We start from the raw sequence: 21,557 nt of genomic DNA on the forward strand, positions 1-21,557 counted from the left end.
TTGCAAATATTTTTCCCCCATTTTATAGCTTGTCCTTTCATCCTAACATGTTTGTTTTGTTTTTTCAGAGCGAAAGTTCTTAATTTTGATGAAGTCCAACTTAGCAGTTTTTCCTCTTATGGATCATGATTTTGGAGTCAAGTCTAAGAACTCTTAGCCCTAGATCCTGAAAAGTTTTCTCCTGTGCTTTTTCTGAAAGTTTTCTAAGTTTACATTTAAGTCTGTGATCCATTTTGAGTTGATTTCTGTATAAGGTATTGAGACTTAGTTTCAGCCCCCACTCCCACCCCACCCCTTTGGATGTCCAATTGCTCCAGTATCACATGATGAGAGCTTTACTTTTCAAAGCTGTAAAGTGATGGATGATCCCTTGGGTAAGAGTCCGGCTCTGTACCATGAGAAGAACCAACATGAGCCTGACCTCACTTCCCAAGGGACCACTAATATTTCTCAGAAACTTTGTAATATTCTACATATTTATTTGTATTTTATGTATTCAGTAATTAGGTAATACTGTACATAATATTTAAAGGCTTCAGTTTTCATCTTAAAATTTATTAGGTAAGGTATGGATATACCTTTTTATTTTCTAGATGTATACTGTTGTCAATACCATTTATTAAATATTCTTTTCCTAATTTGAAATATCACCTTTTCCAATACTAAATTCCCATATATATTTGGGATCTATTTCTGTACTTTACATTCTTTTCCATTGGTCTGTTCATGCACTGGTACACACTTAAATATGTAAAGGTTTATAATATATATATATATTTGTTTGTTTGTTTGTTTTTGTTTTTGCTTTTGCGGTACGCGGGCCTCTCACTGTTGTGGCCTCTCCCGTTGTGGAGCACAGGCTCCGGACGCGCAGGCTCAGCGGCCATGACTCACAGGCCCAGCCACTCCACGGCATGTGGGATCTTCCCGGACCGGGGCACGAACCCGTGTCCCCTGCATCGGCAGGCAGACTCTCAACCACTGCGCCACCAGGGAAGCCCAGTTTATAATATTTTAAAAATAGAAGATGCAGTCCTTCCTCATTCTTCAGTTGCTGGTTAGGTGGAGAGGCTCTGGAACCAGTCTACCTGGGGTTAAATCCTGGCTGTTACTTACTAGTTGTGTGACCTTGGGAAAGCTACTTAAACACTCTGGGCTTAAGTTTCTTCATCTAGAAGGGTTGATAAGAGTATGTACCTCATAGAGTTGTTGCATTAAATGAACAGAGTGACACAGAGTAAGCATTATGAGTGTGCATTATCATTTTGCTTGTTTACCATTCTTATTTTTTTGTGTGAACTTTAGAATCCATTTGCCTAGTTTCATTTTAAAACTTATTGGCATTTTATTGGAATATTAAATTTATAAATTAACATAGGGATAACAGACATCTTTATAATATTGTTTTCCCATTGAGGAACATGGGATACCACTTTTCATCAGATTTGCAAAAATACCTACCCATCCACTCTTCCACTTACATGGCTATCATCTTAGTCCAATCCATCATCTTTTCTAGTAGGCTTATTATAATAGCCCCAAGTGCCCCTGATTTAGTCCTTGGTCCTCTGTAGTGTGTTCTCTTATACCGCAACCAGAGTGGTCTTTTAAAACTTACATCTGATTATGTCATTTCTCCATGCAAAACCTTCTGGCAACTTCTCATCTCACTCAGAATCAAAGGCTGGAAGGGAACTGGAAACAGCAAGATCAACTTGTAGTTTACTGTGGAGGGGATGTGGGTTCAAGAGTTATGTTTTGTACGTTGGTAAGAATTTATCTGATTGATATATACACACTACTATATGTAAAACAGAAAACTAATAAGGACCTACCGTATAGCACAGGGAACTCTACTCAATACTCTATAATGGCCTATATGGGAAAAGAATCTAAAAAAAGAGTGGATATATTTATGACTGATTCACTTTGCTGTACACCTGAAACTAGCACAACATTGTAAATCAACTATATTCCAGTTAAAAAAAAAAACTGATCCAAAAGATGGTAGGAGATAAAGGGCAAGTGCTGGAGAAATGTCCACAAGTAGGCCTCTAGTCATGTTTCCCTCCATTTATCTCAGCACCTTCCCTTCCCAACAATCTAAAACACATATCTAGTGATGTCCAATTCTCATGCTTAAAACCCTTTTAATAGCTCTCCACTACTTTCTGCATAAAATTACAACTTAATCTGGCATACAAGATATTCTATAATTTTTAAAAAATGTACGGAGCACCAAATATATGAAGCACCATGTTAAGTGCTGGTTATAGTTAACGAAACAGGCATGATCTTCATGCTAGTGGACTGAACGGTGTAGTTGGAAAGACAAGTGAAAAATAAGCTTGGGGGTTTGCTACAGAACAGGAAATACTAGGCATTGTTTAGATGCTTCCGGGAATGTTTCAGAAGGAAGGAGACCAATAATGTAGTAGAGGTACTAACAAAAGAACCGGAGGCCTTAAGAAATGAGAGGGGATGATGGGATCCCCTCATAATAACATGGAGTGACTGAGTTTTGATAAAAGGAATCCTTCAGCTGTAACTGGAGAGAAAGGTTGGGTGCTGAAGCAGATACATTTATAACTTTGATGGTGGGAAGATGAGTTCCATCTTTTGATGGTTTCTCAATGAAAGGCAAAGTCTTCAGTAAGATGGAGAGGGGAGAAGATATATTAAATGGTCTTCTCAGAGTAGTAACATGAAGTTGTACTGGTTACCTATTTCTCAACTCCTAAATCTCCCTAGTTGTTTCACATTTCTGAGATTTTGATTTACTTTTCATTATTCCTTTCTGGAAAATTCCTACTTGTTCTTCCAGATCCATCTGGGCTATCACCTTTTGTGCCACACCTAGTACCTACCTCACTTCCATTATTATAATGCACTGATGTTTGTATTTGCTTCCCCTACTAGACTAGTAAACTTCTTGGAAAGCTTGGTCTGTATTCCTAGTGTGGGGCCCATGCAGGATATTTAAGTAAGGATTTTCAATCAATGTTTAACATAAACAGACTTTTTGTCTGTGGAATCTACAACTAGGAGAATTTATTAGAAGAATATGAATGTGTCAGGATTAACAGTCTCTAGAATAAAGCCACTCATGATATCTGTGTCCTTTTAAAAATGGCACTGCATTATGGACACACCACAACAATGGCTTTCATTTAATGCTTTTGTTTTATTCAAATGCCAAAACAAGTTTCAAGATACAAATCGTAGTTATACTCAGTTGTGTTTAATTTAAAAACATCAATTATGCTTTAACTTTCAAAACCAAATGTAAGTTGTTGTGACTAAAATGTCTCCCAGTGCATTTCTGGAGGACTGCCTTTAATATATTTAGTAGCTACTCTAATTTTCACTCTACAAAAAGGAAAATGATGAGGCTGTAAGAAAAAGATAAAGAACAGTTATAATATGAAAGACTTCCTGAGAAGAACTTCAACCATTACTAGGGAGACCAAGAAAGATACCAGTTTCTGTTCTATACTCTAGCAACCAGGCTTAAACACTTTGCAAAAGTGCATTTCTGGTCCTACCCCAGCCATAAATAGATATCTAACATCTCTTATTACATCACAGAAAACCCAATTTCATCAACAAGATGTAGAATTTGCTAATAGCTTAGGGTTCTTTTCCTAAGAAAATGGGGGCGGGGGCAGTAAGAGGAAAACTCAAGAGTTTATAAACTAAAAACTGAAAACAAATGTTTAAAGGTACTCTGATTTAAACAATTTCAAACAAGGCTGAACTGAAGGAACAGTATAGGAACTTCTATCAATATAGTGGGAAAGAAAAAAGTTTAAAAGGTACTCAAATATTTTAATATTTATGGAATCAAATGAAATAATTTTCACTGTTAAGTCCCCCAAATTTCCCCCACTGTTTAGTTTTCTTATATAATGAAAGTTAATAACTTATATTTTAGTATGAACACATTCCCTTCTGCTGATAGCATAGATTTTCTTTAATATTCTATGAAGCCAAAGAATTAGACAAATATCCAGCACCAGAAAACAACAGAAAACTAAGTACTTTAGGTAAATGTATTAGGATATTTTATTTAGCTCAGCACATGGCTGTAATACTACTTTTAGAATTAGATGTAGTCTCTTCCTGAAGATTTAAGGCAGACTTCAATTCCATCTGCTCACTCATGGTACTAAAATGGACCAAAGATGGCAAATAAATCAGACAAGTCAGCAAGAGAATGGCCTTTTTTTATAGTCCAATGGGGAAGTTTCGTGTCATGCATTAGTGGATAAGACTAAGAATACAGCTAAACAAATCATCAAAATAAGGTTCTTCAGGGTACTTTTTCCATGAAATCTTTAACTACTTGGAAACTACCTGTTCCAACTTTTAAGATGAAAAAAATTCTAATATTTTCAGGAAACAAACATGGGTAGAAAAGGCTAAACTAAAGAATGGCATCCCAATCTTCAATTTTAAAGAGTTTATTTTCCCATTTATAGTTACATTATTGTAAAATCCACAGTTATTGCAACACCTGCATTGCTTAAAAGAACTCCTAAGAATTTTTTTAAAGCGTATTTTTTAAAAACCAAACCAAAATAATGTACATTTTGTCTCTGAACACTGTGTCATTAAGTCCATGTTATGTCAGTCTGTATAAATCAATGTGATGTTACATTATATACATGATCTGATTTTTATCCTAAAAGCTTCTGACCATGTATGATATCCAAGATAGATCCAATGCTTTTAATGTCAGACTGTAGAGACAGTTACGATCCTAAACAAAAGAAGGAAAACTTTATATACAGGACAGAAGTCTGACAGTTTAGCTGTTTGCAGCATCTGCTTGACGAGGCCATCCTTCTTCTTCAACTCCAGAGTCATACTCCTCTTCAGAGGATTCTTTCGTTGGAGCCCTATAATGAAAAGCCATCAGTGTTTTTTGTTTTTTTAAATAAGAATTAGGGGTAAACACAACTTCTCAAAAAAATGAATAATAAAAAATTAATCCACTTAGCTAGAAATGACACACAAAGAAGGAAAATGTTAAGAGCACTTCTAATACTAAGATTGCTTAATGGTAAAATATGGGAAACATTTAGAGCACACAACCAAAAACTACAAGTAGTTTTCCCAAACAAATTTTTTACTGAAATAAATCAACAACAAGGCTTCAACCGTGAAGGCCTTTCCTCCAGCAAAAAAGTAGAATCTATTAACGAAAATGCTTGACATTTAGCATGTCAATGGTAAAGAAGTGGAAAGCTTCTGATCAAACCAATATGACTAGTCAAAATTATGATCAGACCACCACAATTCCTTTATATATTAATATTAAACAATAAAAATGAGAATTATATCTCTTTGAATAAGTAAAGGTTGTTCAAAACCAATCAACTGCCTCATAAGTTACCTTAGAAGATAAGCATAAAACATAACATATGTTGTGACAGAAATCTAATTTTTATGTAGGTAACATTAATGTCAAACACTGTTTAATAAATATTTATTGAATAGATCGGGGTCAGTAAACTACAGCCTGCAGGCCAGATAAAGCCCATCATTTGTTTTGTAAATATTTATCTGAACACAGACATGCTCATTCATTTATGGACTGTAGCTCTAGTGCTATGAGGGCAGAGTAGCTGCAATACAGATTGTATGGCCCTGAAGTACTAATCTAGCCCTGTACAAGACAGTTTACTGACCCCTAGAATAGTTAAATAAAGCAGTGAAAGATATGTCAAATTTGTCAACTGATAAGATACAACTAAGAGAAAAATTATGTCGTCAAAGTTTTGGTCTTATGTGGATCTTCCCTGGTGGTCTAGTGCTTAAGAATCCACTTTCCAATGCAGGGACACGGATTCAATCCCTGGTCTGGGAACTAAGATTCCACATGCCGCGGGGCAACTAAACCTGTGCTCCGCAACTACTGAGCCCACACACTGCAACTACTGAGGCTGCGTGCCACAACTAGAGAGCCAGAGCCCACGGGACCACAACTAGAGAGAGGCCTGTGCGCCACAATGAAGAGCCCTCGCACCACAATGAAAGATCCCACATGCCGCAACAAAGATCCCTCATGCCACAACTAAGACCCGACACAGCCAAGTAAATAAATATTTTTTAAAGTTTTGGTCTTATGAAAGACATGAAACAAGTAATTCATAAATTACAGAATTAGCAGCAAAGTTCATTTAAGTCTTTTCATTTGGATTACTTTTATATTTTTTTTGATACTTCTTCCTTTAGGAGAAAAAAGTGGAGACTAATTTTTTTTTTAATATTTATTTATTTGGTTGGTTATTTGGTTATTTATTTGGTCTTAGTTGCGGTAGGTGGGCTCCTTGGTTGTGGCATGCGAACTCTTAGTTGCAGCATGCACATGGGATCTAGTTCCCTGACCAGGGATCTAACCCGGGCCCCCTGCATTGGGAGCGTGGAGTCATCCACTGTGCCACCAGGGAAGTCCCAAGTGGAGACTAATTTTGAAGATCAATTTTCAAGACTCAAAATATTTTATAAACCAAAATCAGAAAATTTTTCTACAGAAAACTTGAGATAACTGATTAGTTTATGATTTATAAGGATTTTTATATAATTTTATGACAGACCAATAAACCATAGCAATAAAGAGCCTATCTCAAGCTTTAGATCTGTTTTAGTTTGACAATACACTTTACCGGATGTATCCTGGTTCCTTCTTTCCTTCTACTACTTCTTTGTCAACCTCCACACATACAATATCAGAATTAGGGACTTCGAACATTGGTTCTAGTAACAGCTTTTCCTAAAAAGATAAAAAAAGTAATGAATTACATGGAAAACTGAGGTTACATATAAAATGCTTGTATTCTACAGGTTATCAATCGAATTCATCAACTCAACAAATATTATGGAGTCCCTGTTATGCACCAGTAACTGAATGTTGAAAAGTCAATGTAAAAGCTTTCATATTCTTCATATTAAAACAGCTTCTAACTAAATTCACAGAGAAGTCATTCTATAAGGGAAAGCTTTTTGTCTGTATAGTTCTGCCTACTTAGGTCACCGTGCACATACAAAAAGACTGTACCTTCATTTTGTATGTGATTCAGGTGTTACTCAGAAGCATTCTTGACATACTCTATGACCAAAGGAGGTCAACTAGTAATCCTTAATTTGGAAATGATTTAATCCTAAATCATCTCTACAAAGCTATGACTTCAAACAGGCATTTGTCTCAAGTGCTGCAGTAGATCTAAAGTTATTTACTAAAGAAAACTAGTTTTGCCTATGAGTAGGGGCTGGATTATATTCCATATTAAGGAAAATACTGGTTGAGTACATCAAATTTTCTAAAAATGTCAACTGTATCACCTGTTTTTCTAGTTTACATGCTTATAAATCTATCACAACACCTGAAGTCCAGGCTTTCATTAAAGAGTAAAATCTCAAATTATGATGGATGTGTAGCTCTAATCAAAAAGTCCTACTGAGGGCTTCCCTGGTGGCGCAGTGGTTGAGAGTCCGCCTGCCGATGCAGGGGACACGGGTTCGTGCCCCGGTCCGGGAAGATCCCACATGCCGCGGAGTGGCTGGGCCCATGAGCCGTGGCCGCTGAGCCTGCGCATCTGGAGCCTGTGCTCCACAACGGGAGAGGCCACGACAGTGAGAGGCCCGCGTACCGCAAAAAAAAAAAAGTCCTACTGAGATAAGAGAAGTAATATTTAGCAGTGAAATCCTCAGAGAACAGAATATGTGCTTGCTTTGGGAGCATGTAGGGAAATAGTAACCCACTGTACAGCCAGACCTGGGGGAGTAGGGGTGAGAACTCTAAGGAAGAGGGTGGGTGGTGACTCAAAGTAGGCTGGGTCTCCAGGATTTGTAACAAAATAAAAATAGTTCATAACATACTGAAGAATTTAGGGGTAAAATGCCACAGTATCTACAACTTCATTTCAAACAAAAAACAACAATGAGGATTTCAATGGTTCTGAGAAGGCACTCTGGAGCTTAAGTCAAAAGGCCTATGTAGAGTTTTGTGAAATTCTCCTTCCCATGATCCTGATTTCCTCTATTTCATTAATCATATTAACTGTATGTCCTTTGTTGCAAACACCCTGAAGTTCCTTTTTAGAAAAAAGAAAGATATAATATACTGTGACCAAAAAAAAAAAAAATCACAAAAAATATTAGACCAATTTTCTGGATGTATTTCCAGAGGAAAACATCGAGGTTTAGTATTCTCAAAATTCAGACCAAGAAATAATCTAGTTTCTGTAAATTTATGCCAACTTACCATTATGGACCGGAGGCCTCGTGCACCTGTTTTTCGTTCTAGTGCCAATCGGGCTATAGCTTTCAAAGCATCTTCAGTAACATTCAGTTCACACTACAAATATATTCAAAAGAAATAACTCAGATAATACTTGATGATATTTTCCTAATATAACCATGCAGTATTTGATCTACTAACTATTACTACCTACCACCGTTACTGGTCTTTTTAGAACAAAAAGAGACTAATGCCCTGACTTTACTGGTAAAGAAATAAGTTCCAGAGAGCTAAGTACACTGATTCACTAATACTCAGAAACACAGAGTCAGAATCTTTGTGTCTTGACTGACACTATCCCCTTTCAGACTAAAGCATTTTTAGACTATAACTTAGTTTCTGGAAAATATTCATTTTAAAGAGTGTTACTAACCCTCTCATCCTATAGAACGAAGGTAAAACTTTAGACAAGTCTCTCTAAATTACCACAAATTCCAAAACTTATTGAGAAGTTAATATACGCTCCCAAAATCAAAATACTTTGGAACATCAGATTTTATAAAATCTTGGTATTAAACAACTTTTGTCTATTAATTTCTATATCCAGAAAATGTAAAATTTAAGTGAGGTAATTATCTCTCACGGTGCTTCAGAACCTTGCCTTCAAAAAGCACTTGTTTCTATGAATTAACCTATGGGAAGGTATCAGTATGAATCTCAAGTTTGTCCTTAGTCCTTGAAGAGGTTTTCTACGTTAACGTGGATTTTCTAGGGCTTTATTCAACATTTATTGAACCCCTGTGTGTTTACATATTAGAAACTGAGTGATGAATCAGACACTACCTTTGCCCTCAAGAAACTTAAGTGTATTGGGTGGTGACAAATTAGTAAAAGAGCATTTACAGCATAGTGTTTGCACATGGTGCTAAGAGAGCACCAAAGTGGGGGCATCTAAATAAGGCTAGGGGACCACTGAAGGATTTTTAAGGAGGGAAGTAAAATAATTAGCTTTGTGTTTATTCATTAAGTATTTATTAAGAACTTAATATCTAATATTTGTTGAACACTGTGTTCAATAATTTTAAAAAGATCCACTCTGGAAGTAAAGTGGGAGATGATAATATTTTGGTGGTGGTGGTCAGAGACAGACTTTAGATAGGGAGACCAATTAGGAAGTAAATGCATGGGTCAAGGTGAAGAATGATAAAGGAGACTGAGTTGAGGTAGGGACAATGGCAATGGAGAGAAGGAGACTGATATTTTGAGACACTAGGTTCAGAAAACCCAAACATTTGCTATCTGATTAGATATATGGCTCCAGAGATATATGGCCAGATATATGGCTGCAGAGAAGTAGATGTGAGAGCTAACTTTAAAAAAAAGTATACCTAGTATGTCACAATGAAAGCATTTAGAATATCAAGGCTGAAAAGACAATCCTGTGTGCCTGGCTTGAGGGGTTAGGGGTAGGCTGCTAGCACAATTTCTCTATATATATATCCTTGGGCTTTAAGCTACAATGTCAATTTTAATTAAGAAAAAAATAAAGCCAACTCCTAAGTGTCTAATATGACACAACGTGCCTTCCCTGATTCCTAGATCCATATTTAGTGAGGAATAGGCTGGTATTCAAGATAAGTATTGCTTTTTTTTTTTTTTAAAGTATTGCTTTTTAATTTGTTAGGCTAACATATGTAGAGTTTCAGTAGCAAAAAAAAAAACAACCCATAAATTAAGTAAGTATAAAAAATAAAAATCTAACCTTATCCATGCTGAATAAGGCCTGGTACTGAGGAATAACAGCATTTCGTGGCTCAGTTAGTATTTGTACAAGTGTTTTCTCATCTAGGCTATGCAAAGGAACTACCACAGGCAACCGTCCCACAAACTCAGGAATCATGCCAAATTCAATGAGATCTCTGGCTTCCACATGACGTAATAAACGATCTTTTTCTTCAATGTCTTGGTGAGTATTTGATTCTCCACTTCGATTGGCAAGGTCTGCAGCAGCTGCAGCCCTTCTGCCTTTTCCCAGATTAGATGGTGTTCCAAATCCAAGATACTGCCAAAGAAAAGACAGGTATTATAAATAACAGAATAAAGCTGCATCGTGCTCAGCATTTTACATGCATATCTCATGCCATCTTCACAACAGAAGAAAGTATTATCATTTATATTTTACAACGAAGAAAAAGGCTTAGAGAGGTTAAGTACCATTGCTGCTAGTGGTAAAAGCCAGGATTCAAACTCAGGTCTATCTGCCTTCAGAATTGAGAACCTAACCAACTCTCAAAGAATGAATTCTAGTAAAAGTAGGTAAGTAAGAACTGTGAAGGGAAGTCCCTTAGAACTCATACAATGATGTTGCAGGATTTTTCTGAGACCTCTAGACTAGTGTGGCTTCCAAAATGTGCAAGAACTGTGGAAACAGAGATAGTAATTATTTTGTAACCAAAGTCAGTTTTGTAATACTGTAAACAGGAATAGTGCCTATGGAACAAGCAGACTTAAAACAAAATTATCCACAAGTGTCTTAAGTCATTGCTAAGCATTCTATTAAAATCGTGATTTGGGGTTGCATACTATGAGTTAGAATATCCTATGAGTTAGAACATCCTATGAGTTAGAATAATTTCGATTTTATAAAGAACATGTAAGGACATCAAACAAAAATGGTAACTTTGCTGCAAAAAGTTGTTTATCTAAGGTGTATGGATCTTGCTTTAGTCAATATAAAAGAACTATACTCCAGGCAACTGTCCGCAGTTTAATTTTGATATGTCATACAACTTTTGTCAAAAGAACAAGTACATGATATATGAGAAAACAGCTAAGTTAAAAATCCATTCCTGGGCTTCCCTGGTGGCGCAGTGGTCGAGAGTCCGCCTGCCAATGCAGGGGACACGGGTTCGAGCCCTGGTCTGGGAAGATCCCACATGCCGCGGAGCAACTAGGCCCGTGAGCCACAACTACTGAGCCTGCGCGTCTGGAGCCTGTGCTCCACAACAAGAGAGGCCGCGATAGTGAGAGGCCCGCGCACCGCGATGAAGAGTGGCCTCCGCTTGCCGCAGCTAGAGAAAGCCCTCGCGCGGAGACGAAGACCCAACACAGCCATAAATAAATTAATTAATTCATTAAAAAAAAAATCCATTCCTGATACTCTAAGCTGTGTATGTGGACAGTTAGTGTATCAGAAAGCAAAATACCTTTCATTCAATAATTTAAACATATATTAAACATTTATTATACATACAATATAAGCATATATAGTAATAAATATATATACTCATATTTATTATATATATGGATATACATTTATTAAGCATTAAGCATTATTATAAAACACTGAGGATACAAACCTGAAGACAGCCCTTATCCTAACCTAAAGGGACTTATTTACAGTGAGAACACATGAAGATATTAAAGCATCATAGGTGCAATGAAGGACAACTGTACAGGAAACTACAGCAGTGGAAAGAAAGAAAAGAGGAAATACTGGGGACAGAGGGTAGGAGGTGACCAAGAAAGTCTTCACAGAGGAATTGCCTAATCATTTGACAGACTGAGTCTTAAACAATGAACACATATTACCACCCAATACACTTCTGGATTTGTTTGAGCAAGAAATAAATGTTTATTGTGTTAAAAAAAAAATGAACACATATTTGCCAACTGGACTGAGGTGGGGAGGATATGAGCAAAGGCAATAGGAATAAAACTTAAGACTGCAAGCAGTTTCATATGGTTAGGAAAGAGGTAGAGGTAGAGGTATATTATTTATATTGTACTCCTGGCTTTCAATGAGGTTTGGTAAAAACAGTAGCCAAATGGATGTGTTTAATCCTCTATAAAATCACTGTTGCAGACTCTCTTATGTCTCTGTCTTCTTTTCCTAAAAATCTATGTGACAGGGACTTCCCTGGTGGTCCAGTGGGTAAGACTCCACGCTCCCAATGGAGGGGGCCCGGGTTCAATCCCTGGTTGGGGAACTAGATCCCACATGCATGCCACAACTAAGAGTTCGCATGCTGCAACTAAAGATCCTGCATGCCGCAACTAAACATGCCACAACGAAGATCCTGCATGCTGCAACTAAGACCCGGCACAGCCAAAATAAATTAAAAAAAAAAAATCTAAGTGAAAAACTCTTTTTTAATCTTTGTCTCTCATGAAGACATCATACCCTTCCTCTTTCAGGCAATAAAAACTAGCTCACGATTTCTCCCTACTTTTCATTAAGAAGTTCAAAGCTAAACAGAGTGACTTAATTTCCACTAAGTTGAAATGACCTAAACCTTCCTTTTACATGTTTCTGATCTCTTTACTAATAATACTTTTAATTGTTCTTTTCTAAATGTTTCTAGCTTCAAATTCTTTTTGGAAGTATGAATTATAAATAAATATAAGAACATGGTCCTTGGCTTTGGTTACAGAATTTTGAATATAAAGTTCTCTCTCTCTCTTCCCCACCCTCCCCCATCTGTCTCTCTCAAACGCATGCATGTTTGGGCGCACACACAAAGAAATAATTTCGTCTTTCTAATTTGTTAGGCTAATTTATACAGAATTTCAAAAGCAAGAAAAACATAAATTAACTAATATGAAAAATAAAAATCTAACCTTATTGAGGAATAACAGCACTACCTGGCTCAGTTAGTATCTGTACAAGAGGTTTCTCATCTAGGCTATGCAAAAGAATTAACACAGGCAACCATTTATTAGCAGCGTTATTTTTTTTTTTTTACTACTACTAAACTACTACATTAGTAGCTACTACTACTAAACTAAAAGCTAAAGTAAACTACTAAACATGCAAGGCCAAGGAGACTTAAAGCAAACAATACAGCAAAGAGGTGATCTATGATATATTCATTTACGTAGAATATATTATATAAAAGGTATCATTTGTGGCTACTATGTAAAACACAAAAGCATGGAAAACAGGCATGTTTTCGGGCTTCTTGCCACTATGCTGACATTACATTTTATTGTAATCAATCAATAAACAGGTACTGGGCATGAACTTTGAGGATATGAAAAAATAAGTACCAGTTAAAATCAAGGCTTATAAGAATGTTTAAGAAACATCTATAAAACTAGGTGGGATCACAACCCTTCCCCCAACCTCCAAACTGCTTTCCTCCATTTGTGCATGTCAGCAGTGATCTATGAAGACTCTATGGGCAGGAGCAATGGAGACAAGCTCTTTATTGGGCTCCAGTGAATTGGGCAAGAGAAATGAGTAGAATTTTTATTGATACAGCAGCTACCTCAAATAATAAAAAACTCCTTAGATGAAATATAAAATTGAAATCATCAAGTTATACTTTAAAAATGCCCATATATAGATGATATTTAGAAATCTTCCAAACTACTACTATGACATTTTAAAAATAACTAGGCATATATTTCTGGTATACTCTAAGAAAACCTAACTCGTAAAAATCCACAACTGGCAGCCAGCAGATATGAGATTAGAAACTGAGGGTCCATCCTCTAACTTCAAATGCTTTCTCTCCTAGTAATCACTCAGAAAAACTTACCTTTTCATTTTTTCTCCTGCTGATGATTCTGTCCAAACCATTGAAAGCACCAGATGCAACAAACAGGATGTTTGTTGTATCAACTTGTACCGTTTCTCCACGTAGCTTACGGGAATTCTTTTCTGGAACATTGACTATTGTGCCTTCTAGTAGTTTTAATAAGCCCTAAATAAAGAATAAATGATTTATGGCATCATCATATAAGCGTATTATTTATTATACTTTAGGTAATGGGATTCAATGGGGAAAATAATATGTGGTTATGGTCAATGAGCATAACTGAAGAAAACTCCCACATTTCTATAACTAACATGAAAATCTAATATACTATCACATTAATTATTCATAAATTTATTTGGAATAGGTATAGGACTCCTGATGCATTCAGGAAACAGTCAACTCAAGAGGTTGTTTTTGATGGTAAAGACATAGTTCTGACATAAAGATAGAATTATGGCTCTCTAAGATGTTATTCAACCATGGTGGGAACATTCAAAATTTGAAAATCTTTGAAGATTTGTCTTTCATGCAAATTAAAATTCTATTCTACTCCTAGTGTTAAACTTTGAGAATACCTATGTATTGAGATGCCTTTATAAAAAACATCATCCAGCACATTTTATAAGTGTGACTGTACCTGTCTATGTCTTGGTCAAAAAAACAAAAGCAATTTTCCTTACCCTGTAATTTATGTCATAATTAGTTACCAGTAAAAGGTCAAGTTGCCCAATAGATTATTATGACTTTAAGTATGACTCTATAAGGCATAAAACTCTATTTTATCTTCTAATTAAGTGAAAAGAATAAGATACATGTACATAGTTCATTTATGTCTAGTTACAACCAGAACTTTCTTCAAGAGTCCTCTAGAAATGTTTAACTGGGCCTTTATGTAATAAAACCAACAAAAATTAAATTTCATTTATTTCTTTAAAGTATTTTTAATTTCCTAACAGAGGTAATTTGGTATTTAAAATCGCCAACAGCTTTCTCTTAGGACCTGAACTAAATGGTATATGGAGTTTGGAGTGGGAGAAATAAACAAAACAGAATCTAATTGAATGTGAAACCAAACGTACAATATTTGGGAGGTTGATGTATTCCCTTCCTTTTAGTGGACTTGAACAAAATATTCAACTGCTTACTTGCTGAACGCCTTCTCCACCTACATCCCGTAACTGATGAATGCCTGGCACACTGCCAATCTTATCTACTTCATCCAGAAAGACAATTCCTATAATTTAAGGAGGATTCTATTTATAATATGAAAAAGATATACACAAAATAACTCAGCTTTAAATGACTAGGTAGCTAGAGAGCAAGGTTATTTAATCTTTAACACTTAACATATACAATGGCTTAATACTATAAAAATACACTGCTAGCTTTCCCACTCATCATTTTGTGCAAACGTTTTATAATTTATTCTATAGAATATCACTTGGGTATGATAACCAATTCTCTATGACAATAGTTATCTACCCCACTAATGTTTTCAGGTTCTTTATTCTAAGAAGCTAAGATAGAGGTATAGTGTGAAAGCAGAAGGTGGATACAGGGCTGGTATTAGCAAAATTTTAGCTTATTTTTTTCCCATCCATATTCTTGTCTTAAAGGAATTTGGACAGGAAGCTGTCAAGCTCTTCGTGTAAACAAGGACAGATGATAGATAGGGAAAAGAGAAATGCAGCATCTATGACATCCCCTAAGTCAATAGCCTAATTTGTTTCTATATACATCTTGCACTCTCCTGCACTTGTCCTCATCCCCTCCCTTACCCCACCCCAGCATTACGAGTATAGAGGAAAGTCAGAACAGGAAAAACAATGATAGTATTAAGGATCTAATGGAATAGTAATTTAGCCTGTTTTCACCCTAGTAGCCATATTATAACATTAAGGCAAAGCAAACTTTGTGGCCCTTGGTATGCTAGAAAATGTTTAACATAGCTACTTTTATATAATTATAGAATTTTACTCCTTGACTCAAAATAAAAATTATATTCTCTTGCTATTAGACTGCTTCCCCAACAGACTATATCTGGGGACAAACTACACTGAAACATACCTTGTTGTGCTTTTTCTACATTATAATTGGCATCTTGGAGCAGTTTGGCAATCACAGATTCAATATCTTCACCTACATATCCAGCCTGAGTCAAAGTCGTACAGTCACAGATAGCAAAAGGGACATCAAGGCATTTAGCTAGGGTTTGTGCCAGAAGAGTTTTACCTACAAATAGAAACAGTAACTAAAAATTTACTAAAAATATGTTGTCATACAATTTCTCTACAAAAATGCAAAACAAATTAAATGTGAAGAATGTATAATAAGAAAAATTAGTGTTACATCTTTTCTCTACTATTACTCAGATATAATGGTACACTATTTTCATTATTCCTGTTAAGATATTAGGGACTGGCCTAAAGGGCAATACCAACACCTCAAATTCAGTTCTAAGCCCTTTATAACTACCGTAAGATTGGCCTTAGATGTTCCTCTTAAGAGTGAGAATCCCCCAGTCATAAGACACAGGTTACAGAATCATTTATATTCTATTTTTTTTAAAATGAGTAGTGATTTTTCAGTAAGTTATTTACCTGACCCAGTTGGTCCAAGCAGCAAAATATTACTCTTTTCAAGTTTTATGTCATCATGGGAAGAATCCAATACTTCACCTCCTCGTTTTTCCTGAGGTATTTGTTGGTTTACTTGTTGCTGCATTGATGCTCCTAAAGCATTACCATGTGGACTAATTCCAGCAATCTGAAGCAACTCTGAAAAAATGCCAAAGGAATTATTAGAGCTTCATTTGATTGTACCTGAAAAAATGCCCAATAAAACCCTACATCTAAAACCAATCACCTATTTAGAAAAAATTTAAATATTCTGATTTTGCCTTACCTATAAAGGAAGAAAGCCTCAAATTAGCTAATGACAAATGTACAATACACAATGATTTTTCAGGGAACCTTAAGCAAAGGAAATGGATTATTTTTACCTTCCTTATTTACATAAACTTGTATGAAGAATATACTTTTACTGAAAAGAAGGCAGTGTAATAGGAGAACAGTGCTAGGAGTCAGAAAGCTTTAGCTTTGGTCCTTTATTTGCCTCTAAATAGCTATATGATCTTGAGCAAGTCATATGTACACTTTGTGTTTCTATGCCTGTGTTTAAGAACAAAACACAAGGGCTTCCCTGGTGGCGCAGTGGTTAAGGATCCGCCTGCCAGTGCAGGGGACATGGGTTCGAGCCCTGGTCTGGGAAGATCCCACATGCCATGGAGCCCATGAGCCACAACTACTGAGCTTGTGTTCCAGAGCCCGCGAGCCACAACTACTGAGCCCACATGCCACAACTACTGAAGCCTGCGTGCCTAGAGCCCATGCTCCGCAACAAGAGAAGTCATCACAATGAGGAGGCCACGCACCACAACGAAGAGTAGCTCCCGCTTGCCTCAACTATAGAAAGCCCACGTGCAGCAACAAAGACCCAACACAGCCAATAAAAAAAAAAACAAAAACAAAACACAATTGATTTGGAGGCACTTTGAAAGATAAAGGTATATTATTTTTTCAGTACAAATGAAAATAAGCAGGGCTGTGGAGAAAGGGAAAAACATTGAACTGAGAAATAGGAAACTTGGGTTCTAGTCTCGGTTCTATTGTAGGAGCATGGCAAGTCACTTAGCTTTACTGGGCCTGCTTCCTTAGTGAAAATACTGAGACATATGACCTTTAAACAGTCTCTTCCACATTTAAAAATGATCCTGTGAGTCTACCAGAGAAACCAACTATGGTAAGATTCATTATCCTTGGCCCTATCTGAATTCCTGATTTTACAGGATCTCAACTGGATCACTGCAGTTCCTTTATTAGAGACATAATCTTAACTATATGGGAATCATATTGTTGGCAAACTAACAGTTTATCAGCTGGATCCCTTAAAAAAAAAATCTTATTCTCACTCTCTCTTGGCTGAAGGAAAGAATCCCAATACTCTTTTCAATTAGCCAGATTTTTAACTATCCATATTGCTCCTGGCTCTCAGCATTTAAGGTATCTGTGCTCATATCATACTTGTTTATATTTTCTGGATTTATTTTTAGGTTGTTTCTAAGAATATCAGTATTTTCCAATGCTTTATTATTATTTTGTGTGTGTGTGTGTGGTACGCGGGCCCCTCACTGCTGTGGCCTCTCCCATTGCGGAGCACAGGCCCCGGACGCGCAGGCTCAGCGGCCATGGCTCACGGGCCCAGCTGCTCCGTGGCATGTGGGATCCTCCCGGACCGGGGCACGAACCCGTGTCCCCTGCATCGGCAGGCGGACTCTCAAATGCTTTATTATTTTAATCAAACCAACAGACAGGGCTTCCCTGGTGGTGCAGTGGTCCGGGAAGATCCCACGTGCCACGGAGCGGCTGGGCCCGTGAGCCATGGCCGCTGAGCCTGCGCGTCCGGAGCCTGTGCTCCGCAATGGGAGAGGCCACAGCAGTGAGGGGCCCGCGTACCGCCAAAAAAAAAAAAAAAAAAAACAACCAACAGACAGATGTTCAGCAGACATATTATTATAGTACTATTCTATCTGGCTGTCACTTTCAAACTATCTTTGGGTCACACCCTTTAGTAAAGGGTTATTCTAGTCATCAAAAATAATAGGCATTAAATAAACATTTGAATTTAATTAAATTGTGCTCCATTTGACAGTTAATGATCAGCGAATAAATCACAATGCTATGTCTCAGTACAATTCACATCAGGCAAAAAAAATGCAGTCTATATTAGTTCAGTTAGATAGTTGTCCCTACTAAACAAAAAAAAAAAGAAAAGTTTTTTTTTTAATTTCAGCAAAATCTAGTTAGGAATTGTGACAATATAAGAAGGTGCTTGGCTGAAAAGTAGGTCTGCCCAATGGGGAAAAGATGATTTAGGTAATTTGAACAAAATCACAAGAAGCATACTGACTACAGTGAAATCATATGACACATGTATTTAACTTACTCTATGATTTAAGTATTTTTTAAAAAGGAATAATTTAAATAGTACAGAACAAATGATGTTTGTCATTCCATTTATGAAAATATGCTCCAGGGTAAACTTGAGATAACTCTCCTGTTCTTTCAGTTAAGTCTCTGTTCTTGCATTATCTCTCATTACATAGGCAGCTCTCTATAATAAGGACTATGAGCAAGCAGGCTAGAATAGTTAGTTGTGTGCAGCTCATCAGCTATATGGCCCTAGGCAAACTACTTAAAATTTCTGTGCTTCAATTTTCTTATACGTAAAATGGTAGTGAAAATAATAGTTTCTGTCTCATAGGTTTGGGGAAGATTAATGAATATATACATGTAAAACACTTAAAACAGTGCCTGGCAGATAGTTTTATATGTGCTTTGGAAGAATTTACTATTAGTACTACCGTTTTCTTGTGTTTAAGTATTTGTATAACACACAGCCCTTATATGCAAGCCAACTATTTCATTTCGTGCTTAACTTCAGAAAAACTTTATGTTCCAATGATGGAGGAAAAAAGCATCAATCTTAACATGTTAAAAAGACATATGTTGGTCTCTAATATGTGATTTCCAAAGGAACATCCAAGAATTTTTTTTTTTTTTTTTTTGCGGTATGCGGGCCTCTCACTGTTGTGGCCTCTCCCGTTGCGGAGCACAGGCTCCGGACGCGCAGGCTCAGCGGCCATGGCACACGGGCCTAGCCGCTCCGCGGCATGTGGGATCTTCCCGGACCGGGGCACGAACCCGTGTCCCCTGCATTGGCAGGCGGACTCTCAACCACTGCGCCACCAGGGAAGCCCCACTACATACATTTTTAAAAAATCACTACATATATATTTTATCAAAATACTCACTATAGACTTTTCTTTAATAATTCATAGTAGCTTCATCAGCCACCTGCCCAAATTTATGAATATATATTGACAGCATATTTTATTACATTTAATAAATCTCATGCCAGAGTTGGTAAACTAGTTATGTTCTCATAGCTCATCCTGAATATATAGTACACTTCAAATAGTAGATGTATAACACTGTTTGGTTCAAAGGCAAATGTAAAATTATCAAACTTTTAAGTGAAAAATGTTCATACTGGCTTATCTATTGTTTTTTGTTTTTTGTGACAACATGAATCTTCTTATAACTTTGGAACCTTCTCCCTCTGTATGGTAGCTATATCCACCTCCAAAGAATGGGTTCAAGACATCAGAATGGCCACTACCTTTGGTTTATCAGGTCCTTCCACACCCTCCATCAGACCATCTGATGCTTATAGGGGCAGTCTAGGGCTCGCAACAGTGAGTTGGTGCTTATGTATAATTAGCGAGTCTACACTAAGTTTCATAAACACCAAAAAATAAACAGTGTGGTTTCTGGCAAAGAGTAGCTGGAAGATAATCTGCCTCCCCTAAAATTTGTCACTTACAGGCAGACCAACTCTTAATTGTATGGTTTTTTTAAAAAAGGATATAATATTCAAGCTACAGATTTTTAAAAATACAACATCTGTTAATATGCAGATCTAGAGAAAAACTGCATATAGTACTTTTTATTTCTCTACATTATGCTTTAAGAAATATCACAACAGAAAAGATAAAATCAAATATCTAAAATAACCCAACATCTACAAACTACACAAATTAGCTATGAAACTGTTCCAAAGTTATATATACCACGTATAACAAACAGGCTTAGATAATATACAATATCTTTCTTAGTAATACACAAGCAAATACATGTCTACCATTACTACTGCTGACAAACTTCACTGAGGTAAATCTCAAAAGGAAGAATGATTACAGAGGAGGACCTGAAGAGAGGTCACTTACTTGTAAATCTGTACTCATCCTCCCGTCTTCTTATTTCTAACTCTAAGAAAGAGGATGAAAATGGCAATGTGAAAATATTATATATTTGTTTAATTTAGGGGAACAAACAAGGAGTATTCCACTTCTTGCCCTCTTCCAAATATATTTAAAGAATATGTTCTTTAACGTCCTTTCAGCTTTTCACATTATCAAAGAATTTATATGCTACCTACTTTCTACATTAAAAAAAACCCCAAAGATGCTTAATGATGGCTGTCCAGTTGCTAATATTCACATTTGTCAAATACAAAGCTGCTATCTATTTTAAGAAAAGAGTAGTAATAATTTAGGTCTTTAATAAGAGTTTAAATCCCTCATACTATAAATACCATGTAACCATTTGCTTTTCCAGCACCTAGAAGAGCTTAACTATTAATTTGTTGACTGAAGGAATCAGAAAAAATCATTTTGCTCCATGACTAAACAACGCGATTTGGACCTTATAAAAATGAAGGTTCCAAGTCTTTCAATAGTTACTATGATTTATACTTTCTAAAAAAGTAACTGATCCTACTACATGACTATTTTGCAGTAAGCTCAACCAGTGAACAACTGTCTTCATTAAGCCAATCAGTCATATATTTAGTAGCTACTAAAAGTAATTTAATACTGAAAGTATTTAGCAGAACTCCCTAAAATTATAAAATGATAACTAAAAGAATGTAAAATGATACACTGTAGGACAAATCAGAAATTACAGCTCCCTGGACAAAAAAAAACCACACACACACAAAAGACCTTAAAATATTTACACTGTACTCTATTCATAGTTTTTTAAATAAAATCATTCTATTAATATCACACACAATATTGTCCACAGTAAGTTGACATTACACAGTATATTGGTACGTTAGAATCTACCATTAATAGGAATTATACTTTG

At 36.3% G+C, this 21,557-nt stretch overlaps 1 protein-coding gene across 2 annotated transcripts in view; it reads right to left on the reverse strand.

Moving 5' to 3' along the window:
- Nucleotides 1-4,447: 4,447 nt before the first annotated feature.
- CLPX (caseinolytic mitochondrial matrix peptidase chaperone subunit X) overlaps nucleotides 4,448-21,557 on the reverse strand; it is a 36,103-nt gene continuing 18,993 nt past the window's right edge. Inside the window, exons 6-14 of one of the 2 annotated variants that reach the window (XM_004320987.4) lie at nucleotides 20,636-20,677; nucleotides 16,389-16,565; nucleotides 15,856-16,020; nucleotides 14,934-15,022; nucleotides 13,789-13,953; nucleotides 10,008-10,307; nucleotides 8,270-8,362; nucleotides 6,672-6,778; nucleotides 4,448-4,901 (exon numbers count right to left, since the gene is read on the reverse strand). In XM_004320987.4, coding sequence (XP_004321035.1) covers nucleotides 4,811-4,901; nucleotides 6,672-6,778; nucleotides 8,270-8,362; nucleotides 10,008-10,307; nucleotides 13,789-13,953; nucleotides 14,934-15,022; nucleotides 15,856-16,020; nucleotides 16,389-16,565; nucleotides 20,636-20,677 — 1,229 coding nt within the window. In that variant the 3' untranslated portion in view covers nucleotides 4,448-4,810. The remainder of the gene's footprint in view (nucleotides 4,902-6,671; nucleotides 6,779-8,269; nucleotides 8,363-10,007; nucleotides 10,308-13,788; nucleotides 13,954-14,933; nucleotides 15,023-15,855; nucleotides 16,021-16,388; nucleotides 16,566-20,635; nucleotides 20,678-21,557) is intronic. The other variant, XM_033851824.2, reaches the window with a different exon arrangement.

This window comes from Tursiops truncatus, chromosome 2, assembly GCF_011762595.2.
Source record: "Tursiops truncatus isolate mTurTru1 chromosome 2, mTurTru1.mat.Y, whole genome shotgun sequence".
Lineage (NCBI taxonomy): Eukaryota > Metazoa > Chordata > Mammalia > Artiodactyla > Delphinidae > Tursiops > Tursiops truncatus.